At 33.2% G+C, this 11,445-nt stretch overlaps 2 protein-coding genes across 2 annotated transcripts; one reads left to right on the top strand and one right to left on the bottom strand.

Annotated features, from left to right (window-relative positions):
* The first annotated feature begins 354 nt into the window (after positions 1-354).
* LOC111676167 lies at positions 355-3,549 on the top strand. The gene is made up of 4 exons (XM_046949160.1): positions 355-411; positions 2,263-2,585; positions 2,644-2,941; positions 3,077-3,549. The coding sequence occupies exons 2-4, from the start codon at positions 2,303-2,305 to the stop codon at positions 3,357-3,359; spliced, it is 864 nt and encodes a 287-aa protein (XP_046805116.1). The 5' UTR covers positions 355-411; positions 2,263-2,302; the 3' UTR covers positions 3,360-3,549.
* A 1,883-nt stretch (positions 3,550-5,432) lies between these two features.
* On the bottom strand, positions 5,433-10,677 carry LOC111676163 (DNA polymerase alpha catalytic subunit). The gene is made up of 7 exons (XM_023437082.2): positions 10,517-10,677; positions 10,258-10,452; positions 9,104-10,200; positions 6,938-8,957; positions 6,311-6,869; positions 5,774-6,246; positions 5,433-5,703 (listed from the first exon to the last, which is right to left on the bottom strand). The coding sequence occupies exons 1-7, from the start codon at positions 10,530-10,532 to the stop codon at positions 5,501-5,503; spliced, it is 4,563 nt and encodes a 1,520-aa protein (XP_023292850.2). The 5' UTR covers positions 10,533-10,677; the 3' UTR covers positions 5,433-5,500.
* Positions 10,678-11,445: the final 768 nt, after the last annotated feature.

Raw genomic sequence — 11,445 nt, 5'->3', positions numbered from 1 at the left:
CAATAATTGTTTAAATGGAATCCATAGAAAATAATGAGTGCATGATGTGCAATTTAGTGCAAAGAAAAGTGATGCAACAACGATTTTTTTATTAAACAAAAATTTCAAATCTGTTACACAACTCTTAGTTTTGTTTTGTATTTTTTATTAAGTTTAGAATAAATATTAAATGTTTGAAAAATTATTAGAAAACTGTCCTGTTTCCTTAAAATTTCTGTTTACATTAAATTTTAAAGTTGTTTAATTTTTCAAGTTTATCTTGAAACAAGTTTTTTTACTTTACCCTTTTTTTTGGTAAATTCAACTACAATTGTTTACAAAATTTGTTATTATTTAGCAAGACCACAAAAAAAAACTGCAAAAAAAACATAAAAAGCCATCGACAAGTAAAAAACAAAAACGTTTAAATAGGTAAATGATGTTTGTGTCTTAAGTCTTTCGTTTTCAGTGAATGTGAATGTTGTTTCGCTTGAATTGTTTTTTTCGATGGTGTATCATTTTGATTGGAAATTATAATACTTAAAATATGTGTAAAAATAATTAAAAAAAAAACAACAACATGTTATGAATAAACCAAATATTCATTTTTTTTTTTGAAATTTTTTTACATTAAATTAATTTGTTGCAATAGCTTGCACTATATGTGCAACAAAATCATTTTGGATAGTCAAACGCGTAATAATCGTATAAAAATTACTGAAAATATTTTATTAGCTAAGCGTTCTTAATACACAATAGTTCACAATGTAACTTCAGCAAAGCTTTATCGGTGCCGTCATTTGTTGTTGTTGTAACAGTACTACTGTGGTCAATAGTTCTTTCCTTTCGGTTGATACAACTATCGCTGGGTTGACAATCTTTGGCCGGGTATGATTCGGGTCGTTCCGGAGCGAAGATCCAATTGTCGTGGCAACGACATTTAATTAGTCTATTCCTAGAACTTTAAGCGAACTGCGTTCGACATCTTGGACACACAAACAAGAAACCTTAACATTAAGTTTCTAACCTTCATCTCCTTCGATTGCTCTGCATTGTTAATATCTCTTGAAGGAGCGCCTGGCTTATCATGCACGCCTCTATGTAGTAGGGAATGTTATCTAGACTTGACTATAGACTTGATTATAGACTAGACTGGACAATAGACTTGATTATAGACTAGAGTACAGACTAGGCTATAGACTACACTGTAGACTAGACTATAGACAAGACTATAGACTAGACTATAGACTAGACTATAGACTAGACTATAGACTAGACTGTAGACTAGACTACAGACTAGACTACAGACTAGACTACAGACTAGACTATAGACTAGACTACAGACTAGCCTATAGACTATAGACTAGACTATAGACTAGAATAGACTATAGACTAGTGGCCTCCGGTAGGTTAGTGGTTAGTGTTCTAGTCTGGTATAGACTACACTATAGAATAGAATATATACTAGACTATAGACTAAACTATAAAGATAAACTAATAAGAAATGGAAATTTGAAATTGTTTTTCAGAAATTGTACATATAGACTAGACTATAGACTAGACTATAGACTAGACTATAGACTAGACTATAGACTAGACTATAGACTAGACTATAGACTAGACTATAGACTAGACTATAGACTAGACTATAGACTAGACTATAGACTAGACTATAGACTAGACTACGGACTAGACTACAGACTAGACTACAGACTAGACTATAGACTAGACTACAGACTAGACTATAGACTAGCCTATAGACTATAGACTAGACTATAGACTAGAATAGACTATAGACTAGTGGCCTCCGGTAGGTTAGTGGTTAGTGTTCTAGTCTGGTATAGACTACACTATAGAATAGAATATATACTAGACTATAGACTAAACTATAAAGATAAACTAATAAGAAATGGAAATTTGAAATTGTTTTTCAGAAATTGTACATGAATTAAATTAACTCTATTAAAAATTTACAAATATACAATTGAAATTTCTGAATTACAATTGGAAATGGTGTAGAGTGTTTGAATAAAACACACTCCTAGAAATTCTTTTGTTTTCCAAATAAACAATTAACTAAAAAAATAAATAATTATAACTTCGTCTTTTAATAATTATGATTCCTTAATAAGTTGTTATGTGTTAAAATGCTTAGTAATAAAACTTAATTAATTGTAATAGAAGGGACTAATGGCATTAATTATTCAAATAATTTAAAGCAGTATGTCTTGATATAAACTATATTTTTGGTAATTAAAAGTTTTTTCTTCTTTAATTTAATAGTTCATATAATAAAAGTACAATAAAAGCAACTACACTAAATATGATAAAATTTACCAAAAATGAACGCAAGTCATTAACAACAATGAAAACGCCAACAATGATGATGGTGATGACGACGTTGTCGTCGACAACAACGTTAACATTGGCCATTATAATGGCAATTACTCTATTCAACAGTAAAATAATTACAACGCAAGCACAAGGTCATATATCCGTCGATGAAGATTTCTCAAGACTGTTAGGCAAATGTAAAATGTTTGATGAAGATTTTGATTCTTGTATGAAGGATGTATTTAATGATTTGAGAGCATATTTTCCAACTGGTAAATAAAATGAATTTTTTTTTTAAATACATTCTTATATTTCGTTACAATTATTCAGGGGTACCTGATTATCACATAAAACCTTTTGATCCGCATAGGGCCTCTTTTGTGGAGATACGGCGTGGTGATCAAAAAGGTTTGGCTGGTTTCAAATTAATTCTACGTAATGTTACGGAGTATGGTTGGACACATTCAGAAGTTACCAAATATCATACAGATCATGAACAAAATCGTATAATTTATTCTCAGTATTTTCCCGAAAAGAGTCTGGATGGTTGGTATGAGTTTTCGGGTACAGTTTTTGGTACACCAATTAAGAGAAAAGGTTTTTGGAATATGACTTTATATGATTACAGGTAATTAAAAATAAATAATCTTTTATTTATTTATTAAAAATTCATTGTAATATAAAAGTCTCACTGGACCAAAATAACTTATATTACGTAGACAAAAATCTTTTACTGTACTTATGATATTCATTTTACTTCTAGTCAAACTACCAGCGTTAGACGTTTAGGTGAACCGGGTTCACTCTTAAAAGTTCACATCGAAATTGATCGTATTGGCGGTTTAAAGATGCATATCTCAGATGCCCTAGTTCCTGGTCGTGCTAGATTGGACAATGTTTCGGATGGTGTTATCAATAGTATGTGGCAGATAGGTTTGCCATTTATTAAGCCCATAATAAATGATCTTATTAGTTCGGCTTTTACGGATATATTTAATGAATCCTTTAGGTATTTCCCAATGGATCGTTTCTTGAGATATTCATGATTTGTGGTTTGGAACATTTAGTAGTAGTATTTTAAATTGTTATTCAAGTCATAATTGTTGCCTTTTTAAAACGACTGTTATATTAGTTAGTAGGAAAAATTTATGGTTTTTTATCTAATCTTTTTTCAATAAAATACTCATTATGCGATAGAATTTATAAAAAACTAGATGTTTTTTTTAAAGAAAGAATAAATTCATTTATGCTTCGGAAATTAATTCAGAATCATAACTCTTTAAATCATTACGAATTAATTGAATGAATCTGTAGGAAAGAGTCCTAAATATAATTAAGCCTATGAAAATTCATTAACTCTTTCTTATAATAGGTCCTAATCTTAACAATTGTATTTTTCGACAAAATTCACCTTCGTCTCACTCCAATAATATTGGTTCTTTAAGTATACCAATCGGTTCAGAATCATTTTCTGAGTCGAGTAAACCTTGTAATCAAACTACAGGTCGCAATTTTGAAGATAATTTAATGAAATTTGGTACATGATCTTCTATTGACGAAGCCTATTGGAAATGGTTAAGTTCGGTCAATTATTTCACCTAGCCCCCATACAACTGAACCCCCGAATAGGGCTTGAAAACCTTGTAATCAAACTACAGGTCGCAATTTTGGAGGTATTTCAATGAAATTTAGCACATGATATTTTATGGTACCGTAGACGAAGCCTATTGATCTTCTATTGACGAAGCCTATTGAAAATGGTTAACATCGGTCCATTATTTCACCTAGCCCACATACAACTGAACGCGCCGAATAGGGCTTTAAGGTTCATAATAACCAGCCCCTATAAAAAGCCTTCTTTAACTTAAGTATCCACGGTTTTATTAAACAATGAATGGCTCAAGTATATCTGTGGCAAGGTACAATTCAACCTTTGTATATGCTTTATTATGAAAACTAAATCACATTTTTTTCGTATATAGGTGTAGGGTGTTATATGGTCGGCCTCGCCCGACTATAACTTCTTACTTGTTTCTTTATTTTTTTTTTCTCCTTCAAAACGAACGTGGAATACTTGACACTTTATCAATATATCATCCCCAAGCTATGGTTTTGCTTTAGTAGAAGGAACGCAGATTTCCAATTTTGTATTTTCCACAGCTCAAGTACCGGAGGCAAATGTTGTCCTGCTTACGTGCCATTCTTATCCCGGAATCGTGTGCAAACGAATAGAATTAAGGTGGGTACCTTGATTTGTACAGCCATTGTTAAAAGCACATAGAAGGAAGTTTGAGAAGATTCTAAAGAAAGTCATAATAAGTTAATCGAATGACGCTTCAAAAGATATATGTATTGGAATCTCTCTCAATATTTTAAGAAAAGAAGAATACTGTCTAAACCAAGGAATCCATATCTTACACAATGAAATCTCAAATCAGCGGTTGACAAAGCCAAGCAAGATATTTTAAAGACGAGCGAAATTGCCTTTGAAGAGAAAAGAAGAAAGTTTTGAAGGATCAATAAAAAAGCAAAACACTAGACAACAAAAACAATTATGTTGAGAGTAGAGAGGAATGAAAACAGGTCAATTTCTAAGGCGTTTTAAAGTGATGAAGAATCTAAACATTGAAAATGAAAAAGATGCGTCATCCTACGCCAAAAGACGTCGGGACGATGTCTGCTATGCAGTATAAGATGCCCGCAGTTAGATCAGCACAGCAAGGTAGACGACCTGCGTATAATGTTAATGAGGTTGGCATCTTAATAACATTAGCTAAACCACACACTTTCAGAATATTCTGAAAGTCATCATTATCAATAACACGAAGCGATAAATCGTAAATAAAAGAGAAGTTTCATACACACTCTTCAAATGATCCGACATTGCAAAGGAATTGATTCCTTAAGATACATACATTAAAGCTAAATATTGTGTAAGAAAAATAGATTTTTATTTATACAAAAACAAAACTAAAATATTGTAATAAAACATTTGTAAAAATGCAAAATATTGTATGTATAATGAAAAGTATAACATTTTTACATTAAGATTAACATCTACAATAAAAATGAAATATAAAACCTTTATACACGTTCAAAAGCAGAAGGAAAAGCTGACGGGCAGTTAAAAAATATGTATATATTTGTTTAAAAACGTTACCTTACATTCAAATCTTAACTTAATTCATTAATCAGCTAAACTAGCAGCCACTTGTACCGCTGGCATATTAATTTTTTGATGGGAAATTTCATCACTTTTCGACAATGGTTTCAAATTAACAAACAACTTCGACAGGGCAATAGTGCAATAAGCTGACTTTTGTAATTGTTGATCAACAGTTTCACGCAAGACATGATAAGCAGCCGTGACTTCGGGACTTATATTAACATCTTAAAAATAGAATTAAAAAACAACATTAGTATTGTAATGCGATTCTAATAGTAAAATAAAACGACTTACTTTTATGTTGATGTTTGCTTAAATCAAACATATATTGAAAATAACTCAATTGATTGTATAAATCTCTTTCCGTATACTGCCGCACAAGAGTACCATTTTTACAACGCATACACACCGGCCGACTACCACTGGTGACATGGGTATAACAACGACTGTTATGATTACAGGCTGGATCATCACAGACTAACCAATTCTGATAGAAACGTTTAATGTATTGTCTCATGGTTAGAATTAGTTGATTGCGTATGGCAATAACATATTGATAGGGGCTTATGCTACATTCGGCATTTGTACATTTTTGCAGAACAGCTTCATATGTGTGATTTGCCGAAGGTTTAAACGCAGCAGCTACTATATTTTCAGTTTTGCATTTAACACAAATAAATTTGAATTTTTCACATTGACGATACTTTTGTAGAGTAGATTTGATTAAAGATTCACCTGTTGACTCTTCAGCACGTTCTTCATAAGTTCTGGCAAATAAAATTAAAAAATTTATAGTAAAATTAATATTTTTCTCAAACACACTGAACCCACCTTTGAACTTGAGCTCTAAATTTGGTGGGATCCAAACCCAAACATTCAGCAATACGGCTGGCATCGGTGCCATCCAAAACCTCTACCATACGTGTAACTACCGGATGTATTTGGTGCGCTAAGTAATAATCTGTATCCAGTTTTAATGTCTCACTACCTTTTAACTCATCTAAATGATAAGCACGCTGAGTGGCGGGATTTGAAGTGCCATCCTGACAAATGATATAATTAACCATATCGCCCTTTTTAAAACGTCTATTACGAGTTTTATTCATACGCAAAGCTACTTGAACATGAGGCTGGGTACTAGTATTATTAAAATCAGTCGGTGCTTTGGAGAGTTGTTTAGTAATCAAAAACATAGGCAATGGTACTTCGCCTTTAAGTATTTGATCTTTAACCTTTTCCAGATGTGAGTGAACAGCATCAAGTTTATCGTCGAGTTGTTTTTCCGATAGAACCTCGTCTAATACAACTTTACCCACCATAATGGCAATTTGGGACCAATCACGTCGTACAATATCGAGACCTTTATGTTCCTGTTCTTTTTTCAACTCACCTAAGCAAAGATATGGAATCAAGTATTTGTTAAAATCTAAATCTTATAAACATTTTTGGTTAGCTCACCTTTCGATTTGATCACCTTTACAGCAGCATATTTCTTTTTCTTCAGAAGCAGCAGACAACTAAATACACCATCAATATCCAATTCTAATTGTTTGTACAACTTATTCACATTCTGCTTAATGGTGTTGCCAATTTTGAAAACTTGTTCATAATCGGTGATGTTGGTATTTACCATTATTGAATCTGTATCACCATACACCACCTCATAGTTCATTTTTTGTACCAACGATTTGGTATTCATTAAAATTTCTCGACCTTTGTGTGTAACCAAAGCGGCTAAATGCTGAGCAAAGAATCTAGAATGGGCAAAACCCAAACAACCATACATAGAATTAGCGGTCAACTTTAAAGCCATTTGACGTATATGATATTGCATTTGCAATTCAGGTGATAGGTCTGGAGCAGCCATTAACTTTTTAACTTCACGTCTTGACTCGACTAAGCGACGAAGTTGCTGTGGTAAAATTCCCTGTTCTACACTTGATTCAGGTAGAGTGGGCAAATCTTCTATGTTATAGGGTTGTTGTACAGTGGTAAAACATATATTATACTCTTGTATTATGCTGGGATATAGAGAATTGAAATCCATAAGTAAGATGTATTTATCATAAAGACCACGAATGGGTTCCAATACCAAGCCACCGGAATAAGCAGCCTTTTTACGTCCACCGCCAGCAGCAGACGCTGTAATATTAGTAGTACTCTCCAAATCATGTCCCTCTCCCATAGTCGTATCTCCGCCAGCACTACCAGCAGCACCATATTCTCTCTTCTTTTTATCCGGCACTATGTAGTTCTTCTCAGTAAAAGCATGCAATAACAAGAACTCATTTCTTTCCGAACGACCACTTTGTAGAGTACGGGTCATAACATTGCCACAGATATTAGTGATTTGTAAAGCCAAAGGCATTATATTTAAATCACACATTAGCCTTAGTATAAAGGAAGCATCCTGCATGGTTAAAGTACACAATTTCAAAATACCATCACCAGTTTCATACATATCCTTTAGATCTTCTTCATTCACATCCATACGTTCATTTTCTTTAATTTTTAAAACGTTTTGACATAAAGTCTGCAAATCGTAGGATCTCGATTTAATGCATTCCTCGGCCGAACGCTTGACATCACAAACCATACGACCAATAAAGAAATCCAACATTTTCTTGCCGAATGCTTGAGTCATGCGCAAGCGGCCCAAACGTGACCATTGTGGTATTTTTAAGGTAACAATACGATCGGCCAACACATCCAGTTGACAATCCATGGCATCGTGGGTTACTATTAAATCTGCATCAATTTCCTGATATTGCGTCAGGAACCAAATAAGCAAAGATCTTTCGGAATCATGTTTAAATACTTTGGTGGCTTTGTATTTATTAAGTTTGGCATTTAGATCAAAAGGCCACGAACACATGGCCGGTCTTGTCAGACCACACATGTGCTTATTAAATGCCGGCTGAGGAGCTGGTCTATCGATAAAGAAACGGTTGTGTGACAGCATGGATATCATACAGATTTCATTTTTTAGTGTCTTAGGATTCAAAGCAGTGCGCACATTTAATGTCAGCAAAGTTAAACAAGGTGGTGGTTGAGGTTTCTGGTTCTCAGCCAACACTATATGTTTTGGTTCACTTACAGTAACATCGATTTTACCCCAACTCATTGGTGCCGCATTCTTTTTATATTGTTTCAAATTTAACCAACAGGGTCCCTTTATTTTACGATCCAATAAAAAGCTTTCTAAGGAAGTAGTATTTGCTCCAAAAATATGTGCTATAGAATTGTATTTTTGTTTTATATTTGGTGGTGGTTTTTTGCCATCATAATGTACTTCCATGTAATCGCATTGTTGTGGCACATCTATGCCTATTGAGTGGTAGGCAAAGTTTTTGGTTACTTTGCGAGAACGAAATTCGCTTAGTTTTAAATCGACCGATATTGTGTCATTGAATTCTTTATAAAGATCAGCCAAGGTGACTTTCTGTTTAGTGGGCTCTTTGGAAATGGGATCTAAAAGCTGAAATTCGTGAATGAATTTATAAAAATGTTATCATTATTTTTTAGTTAATTCAATTTCCATGATAATTTATCTTCGGGGAATTTGATAATTTATTTAATAATTTAAATAAAACAAACGTGTAATTTATATAATAATTTACTCACATATTCTCTTGGCAATAAGTACACCACGCGATCAATTTTCTCCACTCTTACACAAATCGATTTACCGTCTGCGGTGCGACCAAATAAAAATATTTCTCCGGGACGTCGTACTGAATCTTCCCAGGCTTCCCAATACCAAAAACGTAAATTTTCCGTAGAATCACCATTAGCCTCACTCGAAGTGGCTGTAGAGGCAGTAAGTTCTTCTTCAAAATTATCCATTTGACAAATACTTTCCCAATTACTAAGTAAATTTTGAATATCTTCCTCTTGATCAATGGGCGATGATTTTTTAGCGGATGTTGCTGCAGATGATGGTGACGCTGTCGTTGTCGTTCCTTTCACTGAAGATTTAGTGGGGGATTTGTCTTTTGTGGTGGCCGTGGAGGCAGAAGATAATGTTTTTTCCAATTCAAATTGATTTTCATCATCTTGCAAACAACTGAAATCCATGTCATCATCTGGTATTTCAAGTTTTTCGGCAGACGTTACTTCTTCCCTTTCTGTAGAATTTTCCTTTGTCTTTGATTTTCTTTCATTATTTTCTTTTACATTTCCGGTTTCATTTTCCTTTTCTATAGGTTTTGCTACGACTGTCTTGACTTTATCATTAGGCTTAGATTTTAATATACTATCCAATAGTTCATCATCACTGTTTTCCTTGTCTTTGGCTTTATTAGCCGTTTCTTTCATTTTGATGTTATTCATAAAATTATTCATGTATTCCTTGGCCACAGCAGCATCTGATTTTCTTGTTACATTGCTTACAATTCTAGCTGGAGCTATAACTTTATGTGGCTTATCACTACCATTACTAGTGGAGCTGGTAGCCGCTTCTTTGGGTTTATCTTGTAATTCACCCAATATGTCAGCCAAGATATCATCATCTTTAATGGAGGTGGCTGGAGTTTTCTTAGGTACGGCATTACTAAACAGATTACGTATGGAACCTTTACCTTTAACAGGTTTATCACTATCTCGTGGTCGCTTTTTGGCACCCTTCTTTTGGTTCTTCGATGTTTGGGCCGCATCATCATCTGAGTACTCATCTTCATCTTCAAAAAAATCTCGACCATCCTCGGCATAACCAGTGCCGTCTGGAAGTAAAAAAAAATATATCAGAAAAATTATAAAAATTTACTGTTGTCACTTACCATCTTCTATCCAATCATCACCATACAGTTGTTTAGCTTTTTTTGCATATTCCCTCTCATCCACTACTTCATAGACACTATCCACTTCTTCCTCAACTTCATATTTGTGTTTGCTGCCCTTCAATTGTTTTAGTTTTTCTAAGGCAGCAAAGCGTCCCGCTTTGTCAACTCTTTGCCGCTTGGCACGGGGCTCACCTAAGAAATTTAGAAAATATACTTTTAAAATGTTATTTTACTTAAAATTATTAAATTCCATTACTCGGTGAGTCTGCCATTTCGTTCTGTTAATTTTTCTAATTGTTTAATACGTGCTTAATAATTTTAACAAAAAATGTGCAGTGCGTTGCAATTTTTGTGTGATTAGTATTTTTTCTGGCATAAACTTGGCGGGAAAATCAAAACAAAACAATGACAAAATTATAAAAACGGCTCTGTTTTTAGATTGTCTTGATGAAGGCAAATTTACATAAGGTGGTGTTACTCAATCAGCTGTTTTTTACCCCGTGTCTATATTAGACAAATATTTATCACGGCAATGGACAAAACGTCGGCAGACGTTTTTTGTTTATGTTAATGCATAGGGTAACAAAATGCTAATTTTATCACGACAACTCACAGATAATTTTATTGAAATAACGCTATATTTTATAAAAACAATCGAAATTAAATGCAAATTTTGTAAATAAATACTAATTTCACGAAAACTTATGTTAAAAATAAATTTTAATTGCACAAAAACAAAATTCTAACCAAATTTTACAATAAAATGACGTTTGTTATCAAGACAACGTTGTCTAAACAATTGTTTAGACAACACTGTCATAACGACGTTATAACGCAAATAAGTGCCGTCTGTACCTGCTAATTTTTTATCATGATAACAATTTGACGTTTAGCATAATAAATATTTGTCTAATATAGACATGGGGTTATTCGACTGGTTACGTAGCTGTCAAAGTTTTTAATTACATAGCCTATTCAGACCCAGTCGAAATTTAATTAGACTGGGGTTTTTGATACTTTTGCATAAAATTACATTAATTTAAGATTTTAATGATGTTATTATAGTTAGTAGTAGCATAGTTTAAAAGGGTTGTATATCAATGTATACATCCACTCGGAGACCCAATGGTCCATTGTGAATCCCTTTAATAAAGAACAAGGAGAAAACAGAAGAAAACAGAAGAA

The sequence above is a fragment of the Lucilia cuprina genome, chromosome 4 (assembly GCF_022045245.1).
Source record: "Lucilia cuprina isolate Lc7/37 chromosome 4, ASM2204524v1, whole genome shotgun sequence".
NCBI lineage: Eukaryota > Metazoa > Arthropoda > Insecta > Diptera > Calliphoridae > Lucilia > Lucilia cuprina.
This window is presented reverse-complemented; position numbering and strand designations above follow the sequence as displayed.

What these genes read in the sequence shown, in the direction of transcription:
- LOC111676163 (XM_023437082.2), bottom strand. An exon ending in TGATGATTGGATAGAAGATG is followed by an intron (nt 10,201 to 10,257) that starts GTAAGTGACAAC and finishes TTTTACTTCCAG; the next exon opens with ACGGCACTGGTTATGCCGAG. An exon ending in AAGCAAACATCAACATAAAA is followed by an intron (nt 5,704 to 5,773) that starts GTAAGTCGTTTT and finishes TCTATTTTTAAG; the next exon opens with ATGTTAATATAAGTCCCGAA.
- LOC111676167 (XM_046949160.1), top strand. Translation starts at nt 2,303, where the DNA reads ATGATAAAATTTACCAAAAATGAACGCAAGTCATTAACAACAATGAAA. An exon ending in GAGAGCATATTTTCCAACTG is followed by an intron (nt 2,586 to 2,643) that starts GTAAATAAAATG and finishes ACAATTATTCAG; the next exon opens with GGGTACCTGATTATCACATA. An exon ending in ATGACTTTATATGATTACAG is followed by an intron (nt 2,942 to 3,076) that starts GTAATTAAAAAT and finishes TTTTACTTCTAG; the next exon opens with TCAAACTACCAGCGTTAGAC.